At 48.2% G+C, this 25,563-nt stretch overlaps 1 protein-coding gene across 2 annotated transcripts in view; it reads right to left on the bottom strand.

The window, feature by feature from the left end:
- Window positions 1–23,895, bottom strand: part of WNT11 (Wnt family member 11) — a 29,238-nt gene extending 5,343 nt beyond the window's left edge. The window contains exons 1-6 of one of the 2 annotated variants that reach the window (XM_064505224.1): window positions 23,834–23,895; window positions 20,361–20,573; window positions 10,089–10,324; window positions 9,267–9,380; window positions 9,103–9,182; window positions 7,299–7,591 (exon numbers count right to left, since the gene is read on the bottom strand). In XM_064505224.1, coding sequence (XP_064361294.1) covers window positions 7,299–7,591; window positions 9,103–9,182; window positions 9,267–9,380; window positions 10,089–10,324; window positions 20,361–20,464 — 827 coding nt within the window. In that variant the 5' untranslated portion in view covers window positions 20,465–20,573; window positions 23,834–23,895. Of the gene's footprint in view, window positions 1–7,298; window positions 7,592–9,102; window positions 9,381–10,088; window positions 10,325–20,360; window positions 20,574–23,833 lie in introns of both variants that reach the window. The other variant, XM_064505223.1, reaches the window with a different exon arrangement.
- Between the last annotated feature and the right edge of the window lie 1,668 nt (window positions 23,896–25,563).

Raw genomic sequence — 25,563 nt, 5'->3', positions numbered from 1 at the left:
ATGTCTTCAGATTGCCACCGTGCTTTTTCCTTCTTTATGCTAGGTGGAAGAAGGTCAGTCCCGCTGACTTGACAAATCCTGCTCAATCTGCCTGTCCACAATCTCACCCTACCAGCCCTCATTTGCAAAAACATTGCTGTACATCATCCCTCAAGCCCAAACAGCTACACCACAAAGGTGGCTTCTCTGCAGAGACAGGCAAGGAGATATTTGCATTTTTGAGAATCCTGCCCCAGATGGAGAGGCTAAGAAGTCTCACAGTACCTCATGGGGAATTCTCATCTTAAGATACCAGTTACAGTCTCTTGCAGTGGAAGGAGGAGCAGGGCTTCTGCATCGTTCTGCAGGGACCTGCAGAAGGATTTCCAGCTGGAAATCTAAGTGCCCCAGACAGGAGCACAAGGTGACAGGCAGTATGTTCTAGCACTCCTTAAAACCATCTGAGTCTCATGTTAACAGAATTTGAGCAAGACAGTCTAGTAAGCAAAATTAAGGTCAGTGACTCCTTCTCTACCTGAAAATTATTCATCTTTTACCATCCCACTTAGAAGAGCTCTTTCAGATCTCTCAGCAACATGCAAGAGCACAGGTACTCTCTGGTTTGTACTGGAGATGGTTTCCTATGCAGAATGGACGAATGGGATGAACTGTGCTCTGGAGCTACCAGTTGACTGTGCAATGAATGTAAACAGCAGCCTACCAGCTTAATTGTCTAACTTTTGAATGTCCAACGCTAAATAAGATGGCACTCTCCCCATTAAAAGCTACTGGGAGATGCTACATATATTTTCTCTGTAGATCCCAGTTCATTTCTGATCCATCAGCAGATGTAAGCATAAAATATTTTTGGCTGCCCCGTTGACAGCTGCTGTTGGAGAGCCAAAGTGACGTCCGCTCTGCCCACCATGTCAGCCACAATAATGGCACATGACAATGGGACGGACAAGATGTCCACTGGGAGCTCCACCAGCCCTGTTGATCTTGTGGAAGCTGCTTATAAGAAAGTAAAAAATGTCCTACTGGGTCAAAGCAACTGCCTGCCTGGCCCAGGACTCTGCAATGGCAGTGGGAGATGCTTTTTAGGGAGAAAAACACAAATCTAGCCACTTTCTATGGTCCATCCCCTTGTATTCCACCAGCATCCAGAACTGTTGTATTAGGGATGACAGAAGGCACGTTCCTACATGGACCTTTTGGTACTCCTTTGTGGGCATGGTGTCCATGGATTTCCCTTTTTGAACTCACTGAACTCATGGAAACTGCCTCCACAAACTCCTGTGGCCACAAGTTCCAGCAGATGCTACTGCTGGGTAAAGAAATACTTTCTTTTTTCTCTTTTAAACCAAATTCCTATTAGTTTCTTTAGTGCCCCTTGTTTTGGTAATGTCATGACACATAGAGACAAAAGAGAGAGAAAAATAACTCATTTGATTCTCCCAAGAAGCATGTGACACAACGGGCATTGCTAAAAATACATCAAAGTGCACAACTTTTGTATAAGATTTTTAGAGCAGGATCTTAACTATTTTTAAATTGTTTTCTCATCCACAGGGAACAACTAGCGACAGACAGTGAACAACTGTACTAAAGAGAGTTATCAATATTTCATGTCAGTGAGGAGGTATCAGGGGAGAACCCAGAACCAGCCTGTATTTTCAATAATGAAGAAATAGCGAGTGAGCTTCAAGAATATGGGATAATGTTAGGCCAAATGGAGCTGAGAGCATTTTGCAAAAGTGGATTAAAATGCAAAGCAAGCATCATGCTTTGAGAAATATCCAAATAAATGTGAGAAGGTTCTCAAGCGAGCCAGAGGAGCAGTTTAGAAGCTAGAAAAGCTTGGCGGAGCTAGCTTAGAAAAGTCTGTAAGAAGAGCTGCCTTCCCATCTATTAAATATCATGGTAAAGAGGAGAGCAATTGAATGCTCTTCATATCCAGAGAAGAGAAGGCAGGACAAGAAATGATCAATTTGATTTGCAAAAAAAAAAAAAAAAAAAAAAAAAAGGAAAGTTCAGCTTCAGACAAACATGATAATTCTAAGGACAGGAAAGCTTTGGTATAAGTTGTCTAGGGAAACTGTGGAGACTGTCTAGGGAAACTGGTTTTAAGAACAGATTAGACAAATATCTCCAGTAATGGCCCAGGTATTCTCAATTCAGTCTCACTGCTAAAAAGATTAGACTTTGTGAAAAGCCCTTTCTGGCCCTGATGTTCTCTAACTGCAATGCTGTTTTAATGCAAAGGGAGTGAATATCTTTAGGAGAGCTGGCTTAGGGGCTTTTCTCTCTCTCTCTCTGAATTCACCATCTGCTGCAATTTTTCTGTGTGAATTTTTCCACCAATAACCTCATTGTTCACAAATGTTTTCAGGAAACTCTACTGTCAAACCTAGGTCTGTCAGAGTGGGATGAGGTCAAACTTCCCTGAATTTGTTATTCATTATTTGTTGGGTCTCATGAACGAAGGGTGGCACATCTGATAGTGGTTCCAAAAATTCCAAAATCATCATACAAATTTTCACCAAATCAAAGTTCAGCATAGTGTTTCTTGTGCCCCAACTGAGAGATGCTTTAATTAAAGAGGCAGTAAAAAAAAATAATCACTAAATGCTCTTGTTTACCCATAACTATCACTTTTCCCCATATAAATGTGAGTCCTTCTGCTAAGAAATTTCATTTCCACTCAGGCACTGCAGCTAAACGAGTTACCACTGATCAGCACAGGTATGCTCAGTAATTACATGCAGGTTCCTATCCAATAAAATATGTCAGCGTAAGACACCTTGGGAGACACTTAGGACTAGTGTTTTATATTGAAGAAATGAACAAATATATTAGCAAGGAACAACCTCCAAAGGAATGGTCATGTTCATGACCAAAGTGAGCCAGCTAAGGAGTGGTGGTGGACCAGCCCAGCTTAGTGTCATGGTTTGCTCGCCCCTTGCTGCCCTCAATGTTGCAGCCTGATTTTTGCAGCCTAAGAAAGCTCATTTCCATCTTCAGCATGGAGGGAGAAGCGTTCGCTTGGCTCCAAGGCTGCTCTGGGAAAGATCAGTAATAAACAGCTCAGTAACCTCTGCAAGACTTCAGGAGCTGGAGGTTTTTGCATGCATGGCAGAATTTCCCTTTCCTTGGATTCCTTAAGGGATCTTAAACAGCCTTTGAAATATGATACGTTGCACCCTACTGATAAAGAAGGTTAATACTTTCACTTCTTTTCTCACAAAAGAGATCTCAATTTCATAATCTGCTATTATTTATGTTTTACTTAAACCTGATAACGAATTTTTCAGGCAGGAAAAACTGAACTACCTTGTTAAAAGATGAGTTATAGGGTGTTTTCTTCCCAGAAAGTTGTGGAACAGGAATAGAATTTTTTTCCCTCTGCGGTTAGATTTGTTGTATTGAAAGTCATACAATTCACATGCTGCTCCACAGATCAGCTTCCTTAGATTTGGTCTCCAGACCGTTTTTATTGGCTATGAAAGTGTGATGGTGGTAAATAAGCACAAGCAGTTTGGCCGGAATCGATGAGGGCTGGGCTTGTAGCAAGCCTGTTTGCAGGAGCCTTGGACAACAGTTGCAAAACTGGTCTCCTTAATCAGATTTTGAGCACTTCAAAGAGTCCTGAGGCTTCAAATCTCAGGTTCGGGTTTAGCTCCCTGGCTTTGAAATCTGGATACACCCCAACCGCTCGAAGGCATGCAGATTTCCCAACTACTTCGAATTTCAACAAAAAGCTAAGAAAGGCCAAGGTGTCTTAAAAAACATTTCAGGTTCACTCCAAAGAAGGCTTTAAAGGCCTTTCAGCGAAGAGCTCTGAAAGGCTTTGGAGCAGCCGGGTTCATGTTTTCTGAGTGGAACTTTTCACGCGGTTCCACCACAAGGTAACTCGACTCCCTTTCCTGCCAGAAAAGTGCACAATAAGTCCAAGTAATGCGAGGGATAATTAGAGAGGGTAGAGATGGAAGTGGCCGATTAGATTATCCCTTCCACCCACCTGCCAGGGCAGGATTGTTCCCTACAGCGTACACTGAAACCCAATACTTTCAGGGTGTTGCAGCTGAGCCATCAACCTCGGTCCTCTTTTCACCGTGCTCTGAGTGAGCACCGGACCTGGGTGCAGAGGGGAGGATGGCACAAAAGAACTAATTTTCTTTAAGAAAATAAATTTAAAAGAAGCGATGTGAATTTTAAAATCCTGCGTTTAATGGGAAAATGGGTTGTTTAAAAGCATCAGCACACCGCACCGTGGTTGCGATCCTGCTTTCCACCTCCTCCTTTTGCTTTGCCTTATCGATTTCACTAAAATCCTTCCACCAGCAGCACAAATGAATGCCTATTTCTCTGACTGGGAGCTTGGCAGGTCGCTCACAAGATGCAACCTAATATTGCAAGAGGGGACACAGGAGGCAGGCCGGCTTCAGCATGGGGACTGCGGGGTCCCCTGCCCTCCACACACCCTTTGGGGCACAAAGCAGGGCTGAAAAGCTGCCAAAGCTGCCCGGACCCAATGTCTCATACATGCAAATTGAGGGACAATCATTTAAAATCTCTTTTTGATTCCATTTGCTGTAAAAGGCCTTAAAAATTAGCCTAGTAGGAAACAGCAGGATCTCCCCAAATTTTTGACATGCACAAGGATCGAATGTTAAGATGCCCCTGGGACTTGACTTATAAAATAAAAATCTGTTTGGGCTATTTCCTTGTGAGTGTTTTACGTCTTTGTGGAACAAGTGCAAACCGCGTTTTTCCTGCCCTCTCTAACAGCAGCCCTTTTGTGTTCCTGTTCCCCTCATCTCTGTCATTAGGCGCTATCTCTGCAACCCCGTGTCTGGCTGGAACACAGCCACCATGCTTAAGAAATGTTGAATGTTTTCTCCATGAGAAAAAAAAACATGGAGGAAAAATAAGCATGCAAGGGAGGAGGAGGCCAGGGATAGCTAAGCTCCCCTCCTTTTCGTTGCTCCTCCAGGGAAGAATGGATGGATCTGCAAACACATTGTGTGGATTTTACACTTATTTCCTCTGCTAAATTAATTCAGAATATGAGCTGCTATGGCCTGTGTTACACGTGCCAAATCTGAGACATGAGGCATCTTCTCAAGAGCTGGCCAATGAATTACAACTGAAAATGACTGTAAGTACACACGACCTTACAGTTCGGCCCGGAGACACCTCTGACTCAACACAGGACTATATCTCTCTCCTTTCCTCCCACAGCCAACACCGTTTTGCACATTTGAGACTAAGGAGTATTTCTTGACAGGTTCCTTTTTAAAGTCATCCCCTCCTGCCTTAATATCTCAGTGCTCTAAATCCTCACTCAATCTCACTTCCCGTGGACCTCGCCTGGCAGGCTCACAATCACTGCTGTCACCCAGCTCGGGATAAGCGGACGCCTGGAACACACGTTTTCCTATCCTCAAGGAAAAAAAAAAAGGAAAAAAGCATTGAAGACCTTGACATATTTTTCATCTCTAGCTCGGATAAAAATGGCAAGACCTGCTGTAAACTGAAATTAGGTGAATAAGAAGTCACACCTCCGTCCCCTCTAAAAGCATTTCACTTCATTGAAAATGTTTCATTTGGCAAATTTGTAATGAACTTATTTTGGCTTTGACACAACTTAACCTGCTGATTTCATGCAATTCCTATAAAATCAATTTCCAAACAGCCTCCCAATTTTTTCATTGCAAAATAGAGTTGCCCAACAAAGAGGTCTTTTTCAAGACACAAATTTGTCAAAATCTACACAAACCCACAAAAACATTGCTTCCATTGAAATTTTCCCTCAGAAAACAGTTTCAGCACATGCTTTTTCCCTACGATCCACAGTGACTCATAAATGTCTTCGCTTGCTAATTACTATTCCACCACCGGACTAATGATGAACAGCAGCCCAGCACTCCCGCTGTGGAGCTGCTAGATAAGTGCTGTTGTACAGGGAAAGTCACCTTCTGCCTTCTGTCACTCAACTACCATCTTCTCCAGGTCGGTTTCACTAGATAAACACAGATATGTTTTCTACAGGGTTGTGGTTACTGATTAAATGGCTATTGCCAAAGAATATCATCTAATGCTGTCTCACCAAACACTTCCTATAAATCAAAGCTCTCCAAGGAGGATGTATCTATGTGTTTGGGTTATTTACTTCATTTCTGTTACAGTAAAATCTTCTTTCCACTGAACTTCTCAATACACAGTGGAAAGACTGCTATGGCTAACAACAATTTCCATGGAGAGACCTTGCAAAAGAGCAGGTGCCTTCACCTTGTAACATGACTGTCTGAGACTGCACCGCCAGGTAACATGAAGAGCAAGGAAGAATGCAGGAAGCAGCTGAAGGAAACCAAGTTGATAGACAGCAACTGATGAGCCAGCCTGAAATCCAGCCATTGCACCTCGCTTAACAAATGCCCTGGGGTACTAACAGCCACAGACAGCCTGGGCCCTATTTGTGCATCTCATCCAGAGAACTGCACTTCCTGCAAGGCATGTCCAGCTGGAGGAGTGGGTCACTGCTGCCTCTGGGTAGATAACGTCACCTGCAAATTCTGGAAATAACGCAACTATTCAGCTGGTGAAGGGTCCTCCACCCACCTACAGATGCTCAGACTACTGAAGGGGGAACTGATTTGTCTTGGAGGGAATTAAATGGATTATGGGAAGAGACACGCATGTCTCCATCCTGGGAAAGGGACAGCACTATGCCCAGTGGAGGTTTGGGTGTGATGATCTTAAATCCCTAATATTAATGGGATGAAGAAATTCCTCTGGGGAGGCATTAGCAGTTCAAACATACCTTGCTTTTTAAAATGCAATGAAAGCAAAAATCCTAAAGACCCCTCACCATAGCCTACGGTATTCTTTTAAGGCCTCCTGGGTGTACTGATTCTAATGGAGTTAACACTTGCCTGCTGAGAGTAGCCTTCATCACATGAGCAATGATTCCAAAAAATGACTTAGAATTCATCACAGTAAAAAAAAGGTGCTTGATCATTACAAGTCCTGTAGAGGCAAGCTGCCTACATGACTTTCCTGAAGGAGGTACCTTCAAAAGGTACCTTGTGCCTGCGTGTGTAACACAAAAGGCATCTGCAGCCCTGTACTGGCCACAGCCACCACTGAAAGGCTTGGGCATCTGTGGACCATACTGTAAGTTACAGATATCCTTTACCTGAGTGCATGTGCTACCGCCACAGTTACTTGCTTTTTACTTACACATGATCCCTTATGCCCCTTCCCTCTTTGGGGCTCAGAAGAGTGCTCTCAACACCCAGTGCAGAAACCCTCACCTGTCCTGGGTCCCGTGCGACCCCACCTTCTCGTTCTTCATACAGAAATCGGGCGAGCTCTGCAGGTAAATTAGCTCTGTCTCCTTAACCGGCCTGATATCGATATCCTTTGGCACGAGGTATTTGCGTGTGCCCATGGGCCGGTGAACAACCTTGGTGGCTGATAAATACTTGTTTTTGAGGTCCAGTGCAATGTCTCGCAGCTCTTGAAGGCCTTTCCAACAGGTCTTGATAGAGCATGACCCAGAAACTCCATGGCACTTACATTTCATTTCAAGAGAGGCTTTCAAGACCTGCGAAAAGGAATGTGGGAGTTAAGAAGTGCCCTTCTCTTACCTCCAAGCATCCCACCAGCTTGCTAAAGAAGGTACTGTCTTAATGAAGGCTGCTATAGAAAGGGATTTCTGCTCTGTTGTCTGCACAGTTGCACTAGAGTAGCTACTGTGCAAAGGGAATGAAACCCTGCAGCTCCTTGGTGATCACTATCAGCCCAGGACTATTTTCACCAGGGCACCTCTGTAAGCAGCAAACAGACAAAACAGTATTATGACTTCTGATCAGATATCTACACAGTGCTGCATTTACACCCTCTACATTTCTAAGGAGCTGGAAATCAAAGCAATCCATACATAGATAATTAACATACATTACTGCCTCCAGCAGATTTAGGCTTTGGGTAACAGATACATCAAGGCTCTGAAGTATTCAGGGCACCATCACCCTGCCTTTCTGCTGGTCATGGGCCAAGTGAGCCTTTTACTTTGCACTAGCCTCTTTTCTGTGGGACATGGCAGGGAGTGCCGCCAAGAAGGGGTGAATGCACCAGCCATGACGACACTGTGTCCCAAATAGGAATACGCCTGATGCAATTAAAAGAAAAACTTAAGACATTACAAGAATTAAAAAAAAAAAGCATGGAGAGTGGAAGTGCAGGGAATGGTAGAGAAAAGCACCCAGGGAAGGCAAGTTCAGCATGGTGGTGCTCTGTAAAGGTGAGTTCAGCCCGTAGCTAGACAATAAGCTGCCAATGACCTCAACACGCTCTAGGTTTTATCTGTCTCAGATCCAGCCTCCGAGTGCAGGCAGCCCTGTAAGGACTAAGCTGTAGCCCCTGTCCTCCACCTCACTCAGAGGTACCCCCAGAAAGGGACCAGCCTAGGGAACCACTGCAGCCTCAAGGACAGGTGCAGTTCACCCCTACAATCCCCCTCCCCAATTTCTCCAGCTGCGGGCTCCGGAGGGCTCCGGTGGAGATTTGCTCCTCGGTGCACACCAAGCACTGTGCATGTGTTAAGCATAATCCCTCCATTGGCACATCGGCTGGATGCGAGCTGTTAAAACCTGCTTCTGCCAGACAGAGGAATATTCACTAGCAAAGCAGTTAAAAAAAAAATCGGCCCTCCTGGCTTCAGGAATGGCTGGGAGGCAGCTGCTGTTGGATTCGTCTGGCAGATGATAATCCTCCGCGCTTACACAGCACTTCACATATGCAACACCCTTGGCAGAGCGCTGCTGGACCCGTCCCCACCACACCTCCTGGGGTAAGCAGGCCACAGCCATCCCTGGCTGCGGAGAGGGTGGCAATGAGACATCCCACCCATGGTTATATAGGGCTGAAAATAGGGTTCAAGGCCTCCTGAGTCCCAGAGTGAATTACAGCCACAGCCTTCAGCAGGCCAAAGGAGCTCAGAGCATCTTGGAGAAACTTTCTCCTTTCACTAGCTGATAGAGACAGTGAACTTCACAGAGCGACCAACCACTACAGATGATTGTAAAATTACAATAACTCTCGTGGATTTGTTACCTGTCTCCCTACTTCACTGTTGTGCAGATGCATCAGTTTATTGGCTTGTGATCCTGATTTTTTCATCTTCATGGGAGCATCTGAAAATTTGGACCCCATGATAAGACCATAGTTGAGGTTGTCTGCACATCCTCCCCATCGATACCCAGGTCCAGGTGTCTCACCTGGGATGGGACCACAGGAACAGCCAGGGAGGTCCCCTGTGGTGCAGGCTCTGGCAATGGTGTGGCTGATGGCAGCAGCAGAAAGTGCATACACAAATGCTGACTCCCTTGTGCCTGGAAGAGACAAGAACTACAGCTCAGCTCCTGGGACAACTAGATGTTCCCTAGAAAGAGACCTGCACAGCTTCTGCCCCACAGAACACCAAACACACCAACTTGCTGCAGCTGAGCCCTCTCACAGCCTCACCAGCTTGGAGCAAATCTCCCAAGCAAGCTCTTCTTCGACCTGTGAGACAGTATCCTAGCAGGGCAGGGAGGTGCATGGGTCTACTCCTGGGGCAAGTGAGGAAGCCCCCCACGGTTTCTCCTCCCTGCTTTCACCCCTGTGCTGGACACTGCTTGACAGCAGGGCATAGAGCTGTGGGAGACTGTGCAGCTGCACTACACCTTGATGCACGCAAGGGTAGTTTGACCCACAGGGGAGCTGACTGTGCAGCCTCGCGCTTGGCGTACGCTGCTTGACAGGTCTCCATGCTCTGAACAACAGTGTCATGGCTGTGAGACTCCTCATGAAATGAGCAAACCAGACTGGTGGCATGTGTCCTAAGAGTGGGAGGCCAGGTGGTGGACTCAAGATCTCCTAGGTGTGACAGGTACCACCACAATGATGAATGTGGTCTCGGAGGACAGAACATCTATGCTGCTCAATCCCTCCGTGTCTCCTCATGGCAGCAGGACCCGTCCCAGCCCCCAACACCCATACACACACGCTGGCTGACTCTACTCACTCATGTCCCCGGCTGAGCCAGTAGTGCTGTTTACCTCTCTCTAAGTCCAGCAGGTAGTTAGGAGCCAGATCAATGGAAGAGCAGTTCCACCGCATGTCTGAGAAAGTTTTACGGCAGGTCTTTATCACTTCCCGTGCCGCCTGGATGATGGTCTGCATTAGCTCCAGGTTGCTTCGACACAGCTGCACCTGGGAAACCACCAGGCCTTCAAGCTGCTTGCAATGCTGGGTTTGATTCAGGGCCAAAGCTGCAGGAGTCTTGGACAGAGCTCTGAGGAGACAAAACACATGCAAAAAGGCATTAAAACCTGTTAATCTTCAGGTCAGCATTAATTTCTCCACTACCTCTGATCTAGCAAACATTTTGGCTTGTGTTGATCTAACATAATTTTAGCCCTCTGCAAATTAAGCGCCTAGTTTAAGCTCATCCCTACAGTCAGTGGAGAAAGAGGGGCAACTTTTAAGAGTGATTTATCTCATCTAAGGTAAGTATTTAAGACAGGTGGGAAGAATCACCCTCTGAAAGTGCATAGTTCTCTCCATCATCTAGAGAAGCTGGAACAGAGCTCCTGGGGAGCATGCCAAGTAGACTGAATGTGTGAATCCTCATGGGAAGGCTTTTCGCTGAAGAATAAAGGGAACAGACCTCCCAGCAGAGTGAAAAATGACCCATCAGTTCCACGATAACAGAAAGCTGGGTCTTCCAAGACTGTGGTATTCAGAGAAAAAAGTGAGATTGGTGTTATCAGTGCTTTGCATTCAGCATCTGTCTCACACACTCTCTGAGGATTATACTAAATGTCATGTAATTAATTACAGAGAAAATCCCCTGCAAGGCCTAGGAAAAAGCCACCAAGTTAGCAAAACAGATGCTTTCCCTTAGAGTTAAAGCCAATGGCTTCACCAGTTCCATTGCTGTTGCACTAAGATAAGACTGTTTCCATAGTCTCCAAAAATTTAGTGCAGAAGCACAACATGAGTGTGTGCAAAGAGGGTATCATGGTCAAAACTGAGAACGGATTCCCTAGCACCAGTACATATATTACCATGTAAGAAACCAACAACACCCCATAAACCATTGGTCCTTCTAGTGTGCCACTGCCAACGTTTCATGCTTCAGGTAAAAGAAAAACAAGCAAATAGTGCTGTGCATCATACTGGGCTGTGCTATTCTTTCCCAAGCACCCACAGTGATCAGCTGAAGCCTGGTGTGTAACTCCCTCTGTATCTTTATGACCTGCTTAGGGCAGTCATAAATGTTATTCATTCTCATAAAACAACTTTCTAGCTGGCTGCATCAGTAACTGGCATACGATCCTGGCAACACACTGCCTTAACACATATTTCCTTCTCTCCTTGTTAAATGTGTTGCCTTTTAGTTTCATCCTAAGCCATCTTGGTTAGTTTGGCTTATTAGACACATTTCTGGGCAAATTTCACTTTATTGCTGTAACATCCCTGTCCTTCAGAAGTTAAATGAGATGGAAACAGAGCTAAAATTGAGCGCAAACCAGGATCGGGGGGTATTAGCTCTGATCTCCATTTTTCAGGAAAACACATCTATGTTCCACAGACTCCCTCAAGATTGGCTTGAAGCAGCCAGTGTGTATGTTGGCGCTGTCTCTGGGCTGCACACAACTGCTAACCCCAGCCCCTCTTTGAATAAGGAAAAGCTATGATTCCTGCTAGGGCTGAGTAGGTCTGAGCTGAAAAATTCCCAGGCGGCTAGAATTTGGCATTTCTGGCACTAGATAATCAGTGGCAAACTTGGAAGGGAAAACACCACTCCACTAGCTATATAAATATATATGTCATACATATATTTAAAGAGGTTCATTTAATATACAGAGAACAGAAGCTTTTGCTAGCGAATTTCAAGGGAAAGAAAAAAAGTGAAATATTTAACTGACAAAGAAGTCTACGCTGATGTTCATCTCTGTCTCTTGCACAGCGGGACTGTGGCACAACCCATGCAATGCTCCCTGTCTCGAGGCAGGCAGCTGAAGACAACTCACCCCACATTAGATGGGAATCAGTGTTGTGCCTGAGCTGGTGGAGACAAAAGTTGGTGATATAAAACTTGTGTCCAGTTCTGGGCTCCCCAACACAAGAAGGACATGGAGCTACTGGAACAGGTCCAGCGTAGGGCTACTAAGATGATAAAGGGAGCATCTCTCCTGTGAAGAAAGGCTGAGAGAGCTGGACCTGTTCAGCCTGGAGAAGAGAAGACTGATGGAGGATTTTATCAATGCATACAAGTATCTCAAGGGAGAGTGTCAAGAGGATGGGACCAGACTCTTTTCAGTGGTGCCCAGTGATAGGACGAGAGTCAACAGGCACAAACTGAAACACAGGAAGGTCCGCCTGAATTTGAGGAAAAACTTCTTTACTGTGAGGGTGACTGAGCACTGGAACAGGTTGCCCAGAGAGGTTGTGGAGTCTCCTTCCTTGGGGATATTCAAAAGCCCTCTGGACAGGGTCCTGTGCAATGTGTTCTAGGTGACCCTGCTTGAGCAGGGGGTTTGAACAAGATGATCTGCAGAGGTCCCTTCCAACCTCAACCATTCTGCAATTCTGTGATATTCTGGGTGCTCAGGTAGCTTGGAATTATCATGTCCTTCAAGCCAGAGGCATGAGTCTTGGGAGAGTTGTCCTGTCAGCTGCCTGCAAACCTCCACAACAGGGCCATCACTATAGTGTTCCATGGTCCTTTTCTAACCCATGGAAAGGAAAAGCCATGTCTACAGTGTAATTCATCTGACCTACTTCTGAGCTCTATAGTAGAAGATGACTCGTGCCCTGGAAGTGCTCATTTTCAGCACTGGCTGTAGAGGGACCCAGGCACTGAGCTCCAGCACCAAGTGCAGACTTCTGCACTGTAGAAGTACAGAGTTGGGTGAGATGAATCTAACCCTCAGCACTTGGCACCAGAAACCTGTGAAAACTTATCCCAGAAAGCCTATCAGCAAGTCTCAGGAAAGGACTGAAACACAAATCAGGCAAGAGGCCAACACAGCTCACCACTAACAGAGTAAAGATGATAAATACTCCAGCACAGTACGTCCTGAGAAGCAAAATAAGCAGGGAGGGTGAGGCAGATGCAGAGAGAGAGCATTACACCCTGAACTTCAGGCAAACAGGGAACATGCCAGGTCTCTGAGGGAGGCGACACTGTGGGGGAGCAACTCAGTTGCCTAATTATAGGTACCTTGGGATGTCCCACCCGGGCCCTGGATGCATGTCTCTCACAGCTCCTGCACTGTATCTGCTAGCCCTGTGTAGACATCTTGAGCATCTTTAAAGGACCGGGAAGTCAGATTCAGGCACCTGCATTTCGCTGGTATGGACAAATCAGGAACAGCAGAAAGGCAATCTTCAGGTTGGGATGAAAGCTCAATTTGGCCTGAAGCTAGGCCTGATTGTGAAAAAATGAGACCACAGAGGTACAAATAAACCACTGCAGTACTGCATTACCACATAAGGCCAGAGATGATCATTGTCAGAGAGAAGCAGATTTGTAACACAAGCAAGAGATTCACTTCATGAAAGAGGGGGAAAAGTCTGCCAAAAAGTCAAGAGACAAAGTACTGCAGCCCCATTGGGGAAAATTCAGTAAATGGCAGCAATGGCTGTTCCTTGTTGAATGAGCTGATCTTTAGGGACCCCACCAAAAATAAAAATGCAAGATGCAGGAAGGTGTTTTCTGAACATCTCCCAGGCCTGAACTTCATGCCTCTGCTTGTGAGAACCTATAATTGGAAACATCTCCATGTGTCAGGAGGAAAAAGTAAAGGGTAATGGGGATGGAAAAGAAAACTCACAGTTATTGGAGTCACTTGCTGAGACCAAAAAGTGCATTTATAAATCACAGATCAGGAATGTGAGAGTGATTAGGTCACCTAGTCCATGCCCTGACAGTCCAGGTTTGCTCCATCTCTGTCATACATTCACAAATGTCTTCTCCTACCCCCTTGTCACTTTAAACCCTCCCCATGGAAAGGCACCAAGTTTACTTGGAGCAAACACAGCCTTCCCTGCTTCCCAAATTTTGGCAGCATCATGGAGGGACATCCACTCACCCACGAAGGATGTTACTGAGGAGCGAAGTCCATTTGTTGAGGAATGTAAAGGAAACCCCCTTCCCTCAGAAAGGTCTTGTCTATAGCAAGATTTGGTGACGGTGTTGGGTCTTTACCCCTTTTCCACCCCGTCTCCATCAGCCACCAGCACTGGGAGGGAGACTAGAGCTGAAGGGGCATAATCAAGCCAAAATAAAGCAACCCTCAGGGGCATAGTTGACATAACAGCCTTTAGTCATCAAGTTGGGAAAAAGCCGTGAAAAAATATCGTCCTTTGAGCTCATGCACTGCATCAGAGAACGGGCACGTGTGGTTTTACCTGATACCATCCCATAAATGCTGCTTTTCACACTTGCCTCCTGCTAATGTTGTGCTCCCCTCCCTTGACTCTCCTGCTCCATCCTTCATTCTCCAGAAAGCTGAGGACAACTGAGGGATGGTTGTTTTTTTAAAAATATATATATTTGACCCATCCCTTTAAATAAACAGGTTCCAAACCAAATGTCTCTTGCTTTATATATAGCATAGCAAGGCTTTCAATTGAAGTTATGGATACTGACAGAAAACCATAAATGTAATTACAGAGGAAATATGATGCATGGATGGATCATGGATTTCGTTTACTCTTTTAATTATCTCAGGCAGTTAATAAATTCATTTGAAAACATGAATGCTCTGCAGTGTTTGGTCCTTTGAGAGGTATAGGCCAAGGTCTGCAAATCTGGGCTCCGTGAGAAGACTATTCATAGGAGAAACAGTCTGGGAGAAGTACCTTCAGAGCTGAGCAGACATCAGTGAAAAACACACACAATTTGGTTTACAGGACCACTGGGCATAGGTCCCTGCTCCCAGTCAAGCCAAAGGGAGAAATGCTCATTGAATTGAATGGTACAGGGCTACTACCCTTTAAAACATCCTTAAAGCATGGACAGATTTTCTCTTTCTGATATGCACCCTCTCTGGAGCGCATCTTCCCCATCCTCCCCCGTGTGATGCAACCCAAGAGGGCATCACAGAAGGACTGCTGATGAAACTGAGAATTTCTGCCCCAGATTGTCTGCGTTGCTTTCTGTAAAGAAACTCTTGTTTCTATACTTATTATTAAACCTCTTAATCTTCCAGAGATTTGAGTGAAACAAAAAGATTTACACAAAATGACAGGGTTGTGGAGATTGAAGTGTAGGGTAAACTTTAATAAAGAGAGGCAGTGATTGGGGGGGGGGGTAATCATTAGATCTCATTTAAGAATTTGAATCTGAAGGAGTATTGTTTTCTCAGGCTTTTAAATGGAAAAGGCTTGCAGGACTGTTATGAAAGCCACATCAAACCTTCTAGCATTGAAGGCCAGGGAGCTTCATGCAGTTCCCCTGAAGCCCAGCCCACCGCTGCTGTTTGAGTGAGAAAAGGGCTGCTGGGGAGTACGTTCAGCTTTGGGTCCACAAGCAGCGGGAAAGCCACCATGTCCCTTAGGAAGTTGTTCCAGTGGTTGAGTGAATACCCAAAGCCTTTTCAAACAGAGGAGCAGGATTTATTTAGTAAAAAAAAAAAAGAAAAAGAAATAAGGAGGTGGGGAGGAAGAAGGAGAGGAGAAAAAAGAAAGCTCTGAAGTAAAAGCTTAAAATAAGAGTTGCTTTCAGATACGGTGCCAAATCCAGCACTGGCAGCAGTGGGCACAAGGCCATTGAGTTCCAGCCCAAGCTCTGACTGAAGTTGATGCCAGCTGCGAGCTGGCTCACCTACTGCCGAGGAAGGCCGTGGAGCTTTGTCCAATTTCCTTGAGCTGCCTACGGAGTCAGGAGGGAAGAGCACACTTCAAAGCAGTGCCCCACCACCACCTCCCTCCTCCCCTCCCGCTGTCCTGGTCCTGCGGTCCTTTTACGGCAGCTCATCATACAGCCCCCTTGCCAGGAAGACCTGTCTCCTTGCAGGCGCCTGTGCCCCACTGTCCCGGCCCCACCTCAGCCTAAAGAGAGACGCAGGCATTACTGACAGAAAGCACAAAAATCTTCCCTTTTTTTTCCCCTGCCTTTTGAAAGCGAGTGGCCTGAAGCTGAGGGAACAAAGTGCTGGCTTCGGGAAGGCCTTGATACTGCAGGTGGGCTTGAGGTCAGCGAGCTGGTGGAAATCCTGGGGTCACTGAAATGCACAACAGAGCTGCCATTTGCTTCTAAATGGCCGTGATTTAACCGTGGAAATTGTGTGGCCATCACTGCTGCAAAGCTGACCTCATACCCAGGAATGGCCTGCAGAAGGGCCCAAAAATGGTGCTCAGGCAGGAATTGTTCCAGAGGGCTTGGGACATATCCAAGCCACCACAGGCAGGGACTGCCCAAAATGACCCAGCTCCACCTCAAAATGTTTAGATACTTAATGCCACAACTTGCTGTCAAGGCTGATCTTGGCCTGAGTCTGTTGCCCCACAGAAAGCCACTGTTCAGTTTGGCCTCTTTGCAACCGCTCTTGCATTGAGGATGAAACTCAGACATGAAAATCCTCTGCCTTGGTGCCCAGGCAGAGGAGATGTACCCCTGGGAGATGTAAATGCCTCTAAAACCCATCCATGCCTGAACGCCCCATCATGGAGAGACCTGTGCAATGTTCAGCCGGCCAGAGCTCCCTCTAGTGCTCACCTGTTTTTCAGCACTACCGTGACCAAGTCAATCCAGCAACCGTCTTGGCCAAACCCAAGCAAATCTGAGGAGCTGAAAGGCCAGGGATGCAAAGGAGGTGGGTAAAGCAAGAGAGTCCCTACATGCTCTGGGTCTGAGACATCACCCACTGAAACTGATGGTGACCCCTCGCCTCCTCCTCTGCCATGATGTGACCAACACCACAAAGCAGAGCGGAAAAGGTCTGCTCTCAGGCGGTGATGGCGTTTGCAAAAAGCAGCTTGCAAAAATAAGACTCAGGGGGTTGTACGCATTGAATGGGAAAGCTGCCTGTCTTTGAGGGCCCTGATCCAGCAAAGGATCTGTCTGCACCCATGACTTTACACCTGCATAACTCCCTGGAGCACGGACGGAAGAGGTCAAAAACATGAAGTTTCTCCCACAGCAAGAGCAGGTTTACAAGACGCCGACCTTCCATGTACCGCATGGGATGCTCAGTGGTGCAAGCCTCCACTGCAGGGAAGGGAACGGTGCCGATTTACAACAACATCTGGGGATCTGGACCACAGAACTCGTAAAAAATAAGCCAAATAAAATAAAACAAATAGCTATGTTTTATGCTCTCCCTGTTTTTACTAATTTATGGGGGATATTCGTGTTACAGGGAAGTCCTAAATAGCTGAAAAGGGTGTTTTTATTCTCCCCCTCCCCTTGCAATTACATCACACATTAAATCAAAATTGAATTTCCTATCGCCCCTCATATCAGTGGCTCCTTCTCCCCCAGACTCCCAAACATGGCCCACCAGGCTTTCTGCCACGGCGCTCTCCATGCTCAGGAGGGGCCTGTAAACATCTGGCAAAACCACCTCCTTATCTTCCCCCCACCCCGTTCCTCTTTGAAGCTTGCCTTTGGCACCATGCCTACAACAACGGCCCAACGGAGAGACCACTGAGACAAGCCCACTGCCGAAAATGACTTGTGCTTTCCTCCCTACCCCTTTCCTCTTTCTTTGTACCTTCCTTTTTCTTCCCTATTCCTTTCCTCTTTCTTTGTACCCTCCTTCTCCTCCCTACCCATGAGTCTTGCAAGCCAACTGCGAGCGCGCGCAGTGGAGGGAAGGTACAGGGTTTTTTGCACGGCACCCAGCACTTGGCAGTCCTGAGCTGTGATTGCGGCTCCAAGGCAACGTGCACAATTTGCCAAGGGTTTACCCTTTCCAGGAATGGTCCCTTAGCCCAAATGCTGGCAGCAGCCTAAACCTGGTGCAACCTCATGGATGCACTAGGAGAAATACAGCAAGGGGGAAAAAAAATTGGCCCATGGCTTCATAGAAAAACAAGGGTGGGGAAGGGAGAAGAGCCAGCGAACGCAAAAAATATTGCTTTGTAAAATCCCTGCTGGCAGCGTCCCGCTTATGAAAAGTGCCCTCAGACAGGGAGTGCAGCTTTCCACCAGGTTTTAAACAGGTGTGAGTCGAGCCCGGCAGTGCATCTGGATGTCGTTCATACTTCAAATGCCACTTTAATCTGAGCTTTCATCTTCCCCACTCAGTTTGCGATAGGGGGAGATGTCTGCTGGGAAGGGGAGGAGTGGAAACCGCAGCGTCTTTCCTTCAACTGTCCCCCCTTCCCTCCAAAGAAAAAAAACCCAAAAAACTCACCCCCTTAACCACTTCCCATCCAAAAGGCTGCTTTTGCCAGCAACACTATTATGAATCTTGCCCTGCCTTCCAGCCTCAGATTCCCTCTGAAGTTAACCTAGCTCCTGCCTTCTGGAGGAGCCTGTCCCAGCAGCATTGCATGTCCTCTCCTCAAAGACACGCCGCGTCCGAGCGATGAGCCCCGTTGCTCGGGATTTAGCACCTTGCTTGAACGGGGCCCTCACGCCAAGCCCATGAGCAATCCCTTGGATGAGCAGAGTGCGGGGCTGCGCATCCGTGCTAAGTGCTCTGCTGAACCAGGGAGCCGCGAAGGAGCTGGCGAGCTGTGCTGAGCACAAGTAAGGGTTGCAAATGCATCCGGGCTCTGCTGGACCCATGCACGCATTGCTAAACACGATTACAGCAGAGATGCCCCCAATGCAAGGTGCTGGATATACACAAAGCCGACAGCCTAAATATTCAGGAAAGCTGGCAGAAAGAAAAGTGAGTATTTCAGATGAGGAGTTGAAGGCAAAGGCCACTCATGGGGGAAGATGTACTTTAGCTGGGATGGCTGCTACAGGGTGTAATGCCAACGCAGTGAAGAGTAAATCAGATCCTAACTTTCCTCTGCTTTCAAGGTGGTCCTTACAACATGGACACGAAACATGAAAGATGCCCTAAAGTAGGTGACCGCTTCCCTTGCTGACCCCATGCATTTAAACACCCTCTAGGGGATTCACCCCACTTCTCTGGATGCCCACACTTCTCTGGATGCCCACAAAAGTTGTCTTGTCTTGACTGGCATCTCCAGAGGGCATCCTTGGACCCTCGCGCTGGTTGTCTGTCTTTGGAGAGGTGAATGACCATCTGAAAGTGCCCCTCTCAACTGACTGAGTACAGGGCAGTGAAGCAACTGGCTCAGGCAAGACACCCAACTTTTAGACTTCCAAAATTAAGAGAGAGAAATCCCACCTCTATAATAGGTGGTGCAAGTGTAGCCTCAAACAACGACGACTACGACACTGAAATGGGAATTAGACATACTGCAGGGTCTATGGCAGAAAAAGTAACGAAATAAGAACTTCTTGTCCCCTTTTCCCTGCCTAACCCCAAGATCCTCACCTTGAAGCACTATGTCCTAACACAACAGACTCGTCCTGGCATGGCATTTTATTTTGCCTTTTCTTTTGTAAAAGATGCTCATTTGGGGCTAACCCACATCCTGTTATTTATTTTGTGCACAACTTCAAACCAAAGTAGAAGAAATCCATCACTCATTGAGGACGTGAAACCAGAGGGGTGCTGGAGGGGGCTTGTTTGTTTATTTTGTAGTGAGCAGCTAATTGATTGCTTGCTTAAGCCAAGAAATGTCAGTGATGTTTTCACTTTGTTTGTAAATGCTGCAGTGACATTACCTCCAAGGAAACTCAATCCAGACTTGACCACACTCCCTGGTATTTCTTCACCCTCCTCCCCCGCCTCTTTTTTAACACCCTTCACAAAATCCAAAGGTTAAAAGGTCCACAAAAAAAACATGTTATCTGTCAAGCATCCCCTACGCCTGGAGATTGGCGGCATTATCTTAACCGCAGCCCCTATTGCTCTCAGCTCGTACTCAGCGTGATCGGTGCTCCCACCGGGAGAGTTTCCCAGCGTGGTGGGAGCTAACATTGGAAACTTCATTAAGTGGCTCATGCGAGCGTTCAAGTGTGTGCCCTTCCTTTGGTATCAAGGAGGGGAAGAAAAAGTAAGCCTAAATCGTGCATATTTTGGAAAGAAGATCGAGGCATATTGTTAGCACAAGCTCCCAGTACATGCACTTGAAACCAATGAATGCCCCAAGAAATGCAGTGCTGCTCTTTAAATGGCTTCACAGAGCACCTCAAATAGTAGTGCTGCACTGAAAATTGCATAAATTCGTAGCAGAAAGGCAATGACTACAAAGACAGAAAATGCAGAGAGATAGATACTTACATCCATTTTATTCCATAGCAAATCCCCGTTTGCAGAATCAAAGACAGAAAAGCAGCTAACAAAAACTGTGGGCTCAGCTTCATTTTCTCCACCGTCACCCGCATTCAGAAGGCAAGCAGCTTTTCCAAAGGAAAAATAAAAAGGAGTCCTCCTGGTTTTCGGAGCGTGGTATTTCCTTCAGTTTGGATGCCGCTCCTCCTTGGAGATGAGCACCTGGAAGCAGAGAGCGAGCACCGGCTATCGTTAACTCGGAGGCTTGGCGAGTTGTCGCGCAAGGGAGATCTATCACCCGAATTGCAAAGGAGTGGTTTATGAATCACGGAGAAGGCTGGATCCCCCCTCGCAGTCCCAGTCCCCTCCCTCGCCCGCTCCTGACAGAACCCTTGGAGTCGACAGACAGACACAACGTATGGCTTGAATTACACCCTGAGTTATGGTCTGATTGTGTGTTTCCATTTAACCCTGCATATGGCACGGCTTCATTCGCCGTTTCGCTTTTTTCCCCCCTCCTCGAAAAAAGTTTGTGCAACTGCTTGGGAAGAAGAAGAAAAAAGATAAATTCCAGACGAGCCCAAATCTTTAGCTATTCATCTCTCCCTACCTTCTCTCTAGTCATATGGATGTTTTTTCCAGAAAAGACAAATTATAAAAACTGCGTTTCTCGACTAACGCAGGTGCCCGTGCCCTGCAGATGTTTCAGTCTGTCTGATCTGTTGCAACAAATGGGTTTTGCTCTTTCCCTTCTGCTTTCCTTCCCACCTCATTAACTGTGCCTCTCACTTCTTCCAACTCCGCAGGCACCTGGAGCTCAAGGAAAGGGCTGCAACTTAGTAAACACACAATCCCGGTTTTGTCTCCGGGGAGCAGCCAGGAGGAGACCAAAGCTCTCAAGGATCCCCCCCTTTTTTCCCTTGTTCAGTGCAAACAAATAAACAAACCAGCAAACAAACCAGGTGCAGGACTCAAAGTCTTAGAGAGGTCCTCTCCGTCCCCAGGGCAAGGCTTGCTTATTTTAACAACAGTATTAATAGCAGTAAATGGGTTTCCCTTCAGGTACTCATTTCAGACTGCGTTCCGGGCTTTTCTTTGTGGTCTTTGCAGTGGCTTTCCCGAGTGTAGCCCACCCCAAAAGCAACCCAACAGCAAAACACACAGAAAGACATGCCGGGCAAATCCCACTCCTTGCAAAAGCCTCCGCGTTTCAGCTCACCATGTGGGACACGTCTGGGAAAGGCTGGTATCGCTTTGGGGAACCCCTTTGCCAGCCCTTAACCCAGAGCAAACCGATCCTACCTGACCCCCAGCCCTGAGCTGGGCTGGATTTGTCCCAGTTGCACCTTTCTGCCTTAACACCCCCACTCAGGTAGCAACGCATCGGAGGAAGGAGGAGTATTTCTGGGGGTACTTTCTGCGATCTGCTGTGTATTTTTCCATCTAGGCTGCTCTTTGGCTATCGCAGCCCCAGTGCCTGGTGTGAAGGGTTACTCGAGAAGTGCTGTTATTACAAAGGATTTTAATAACCTCTAGGGGTGAGTTCCCGGCTCCCTTGAAGTCCGAGACGAAACTCCGACTGACTGCAAGGGAGGCAGGATTTCTTCACCACGGGTTGTTTTTCTTTAATGTCCTCTCAAATTTGTTTTCTGTGTGTCCCGTGAAGGGGAAGGCAGCGTTCCCACGAGCATCCAGGCTTACTGCTTGTTTCAGGCTATTTCTGCATCTTTTTGCCTCTGGAAACTCTCCCCCCGCTCCAGCTCTCAGGAGGACACTGGAAACCTTCAGCCCTTAATCCTGCCCGTGCCTTTTAGTGTCCATTTAGATATTCCAGACCCCTTATCTTCCTCCCCAGAATTGCTGAACAACACGGACCTGGGTGTAAAATGTCTCTAACGCCCTGGGACGGTCTCACTAACCCCGATCAGCCAACACCGTCCTCTGCGTTGCCACCTCCAGGAAAAACATCACAGTCTTTTCCCTGGGGGGGATAGCAATGATCTAACCCCCACCCCAAGAGCTCCAGGTTTGGCCTGCGATGCCACCCCTGTTATTTGGGGAGGTAATCATGCCTTTTTCCACTCGCTCCAGCACAGGTTACATTCGCAAGAGGAGTTTGCAAGGGGAGGGAAGGAGGGAGACTCTCTGGGGCAGACGTGCTGTTTACAGCTCTGGAGAGCTCTGGTTCACTGATCAAACCCGCAACAAGTGGCCTGAAGACTCCAAAGAAACGGAGCTGCTTTTTTCCCCCTCAAGCTTCCTCTTCCCTTCACCCCGAGGCTGTTTGCAGCCAGACCCACGCTGGCATGCCGAAAAAACTCCCATCTGACACCTCCAAGAGTCCGATCCCAGGGACAGCAAGAGGAGATGTGAGCTGTATCAGTGTGTGAGTATCCATCACACATTTTTTCCAACTTTCCCACCCAAGGAGGGGAGACATCCACCTGAGCCCGCTGCCAGTCTGCTGCTGTTGGCAGCAGCACTGTCAGCTCTTTTGGGGGGGCTTAATGCAACCCCCCAGGTCCTGCAGTGGGGACAGGGAGTAGGGACAGGGAACAGAGGCTGCCTGCAGCCTCCGGGTCTCCCCTCTGCCCTGACACCCCTGGGATCTCCCCTTTCCCTTGCAGCCCCCCGGGTCTCCCCTCTCCCCTGCAGACCCCCCGGTTTCCCCTGTCCCTTGCAGGCTCACACATCTTCCCTGACACCCCTAGGATCTTCCCTCTCCCTTGCAGCCTCCATGTCTCTCCTCTCCTTTGCAGCCCCCCTTGCATCTCCCCTCTCCCTCGCAGGCTCATAAATCTCCCCTCTCCCCTGCAGCCCTCTCCCCTGACACCCCTGGGATCTTCCCTCTCCCCTGCAGCCTCCGTGCCTCTCCTCTCCCCTGCGGCCCCCCCCGGGTCTCCCCTCTCCCTTGCAGCCACCCCTGCATCTCCCCTCTCCCCTGACACCCCTGGGATCTTCCCTCTCCCCTGCAGCCCCCCGGGTCTCCCCTCTCCCTTGCAGGCTCATAGATCTCCCCTCTCCCCGACACCCCTGGGATCTTCCCTCTCCCCTGCGGCCCCCCCGGGTCTCCCCTCTCCCTTGCAGCCACCCCTGCATCTGCCCTCTCCCCTGACACCCCTGGGATCTTCCCTCTCCCCTGCAGCCTCCGTGTCTCTCCTCTCCCTTGCAGCCACCCCTGCATCTCCCCTCTCCCTTGCAGGCTCATAGATCTCCCCTCTCCCCGACACCCCTGGGATCTTCCCCCTCCCCTGCAGCCCCCGGGTCTCCCCTCTCCCTTGCAGGCTCATGGGTCTCCCCTCTCCCCTGCAGCCCCCCGCTCTCCTCCATCCTCACACCTTCGGCATTTCAGGGGGCTCCTGCCGGGGCCGGGCCGGTTCCCCCCTCCTCGGCGGCCCCGCACCGCTCCGCGCAGCCCAGCCGCCCCCGGCGCCACCCGCCCGGCCCCCCCGCTCCGCTCCGCGCCGCGCCGCTCCGCTTACCTCGGCCGGGCTGCTCGGCGGGGCCGGGCCGGGCAGCAGCGCGGGGGCCGGGTCGCCTCTGCCGCGGCGGCCCGCGGAGCCGCCTTATATGCGGGGGCCGCGGCTTTGATATGCGGCGTGATGTCAGCCCGCATTAGCATAACAAAGGGCTCCGCGAGCAGCGCTGCGCGCCCCGCGCAGCCCCCCGCGGGCAGCGGCAGGGGCGGGCGGCCGGGCGCCGCGGGGCGAGGGGAGGCGGCGGGCAGGGAACACACCCCCGGGGGCCCCTTCCCTTTTCCCCATCCCTTTTCCCCTCCCCCTTTCCCTTTTCCCTTTTTTTTTCCCTTTTTTTTCCCTTTCCCTTTCCCCCTTCCCGGGACCCCCGCGCCCGCCCGGGGAGCGGCGCGTTGCCAGGTCGCTGCAAGCGAATATCCCCTTTCCCTCGAAAACCTGCGCTTTGGGCGTCGCGGCTCTGCCGCCCACTTCCCCCACGGTGCCGGGACCTTCCGCAGGGTTTTCCTCCGGTTTTGGGGGCTACGAGGGGCTCGGTTGCGGCCGCAGCGGAGGGCGAGCGCTGGCGTTGCTGTGGCATTGCTCTAATGAGCAGTTAATGATTCGCGAAAAATGGCTAGTTAATATTTTCGCCGGAAACTTTAAATGTTACCTCTCCAGAGGATGATTGGAGTTCGCTTGGCCGCGCGACTCACTCCTCAATTAAAGGACAAAGATACTTTTCATGCACAGGTCTGTCAGGTGGATTTCCTTCTCCTCCGAGGCTAAGAAATCACTACGTGACAGTCATAATACAGAGCACAAATACACGTCCTGCCTCATTGAATCCCACTGTCAGCCGTCGGTTTTCACAGTCGCATTTTCTCCGATCTTTCTTTAATCAGCGGAAAGTACAGCTTTTGAGATCTGATTTTTCCCTTTCATGCCAGTCTCAGCGACTGGGGCTTGATGAGTGTATGCTTCCCCCCCAAAAAAGAGAAAGAAAAAAAAGAAAAGCATGGCTGGCTAGTCGACCACAAACCCCACAAGTCTGAATTTAAGACTCCTATAGCAGCCACGGATTGTGAACAAATTGGTGTCATTTTGCTCAATCAGTTTAATTCTGGGTTTCAGGTGAAAGAAGAGAAGACTATAGATACTATAGTCTTAGGACCTATTCTTCAGAATGTATTTCCTAGAGGTCTCCTTTCGGAAAAGCTATGTATATAGGCTAATACTTTATCTGTCTGTCCCCATGCTGGAAAGATTGCATTCATATACACAGGTCGCTAATGGGTTTTCCTACATGAACTGCAAAGAACTCTGAATACACAATCCCAAATTCCCAAAGCCACTATATTATTTGTTTAAGACCCAGTTTTGCCAGCAGCTTTGCACAGTGCATCCATTTTTCTTTGTGTGACATTGGCACGTAAGTACTCAGACTGTCCCAGACCCCCATTTCTCCAGCCCTCTTCCACCCTGCTGTCCCCCCCAAAATGTGTGGCTCCTCAGAGGAGGTTTTGTTGGGGTTCTCCAAGGAGGACTCATCTACGTGGGGAAGTTGCCTGGAATATCTGTTGCAGTCTCGCCTCCTGAACACATGCCCTGATTTCAGTATGAATAGCCTTTTTCCAAATTAGCTTAATCTTTAAAGAGCCATCAGGAAAGTGCTGCGGTTATTAATCAGTAATGGTAGAAGTCATAGTAGCAGTGGTTTTAATGTTCGTGTTATTCCAGCAAGACCCCAATGTGCTTGG

This window comes from Dromaius novaehollandiae, chromosome 1 (genome assembly GCF_036370855.1).
Source record: "Dromaius novaehollandiae isolate bDroNov1 chromosome 1, bDroNov1.hap1, whole genome shotgun sequence".
Classification (NCBI taxonomy): Eukaryota; Metazoa; Chordata; class Aves; order Casuariiformes; family Dromaiidae; genus Dromaius; species Dromaius novaehollandiae.
Note: the sequence above shows the minus strand (reverse complement) of the source record. Positions and strands in the feature narration are given on the sequence as shown.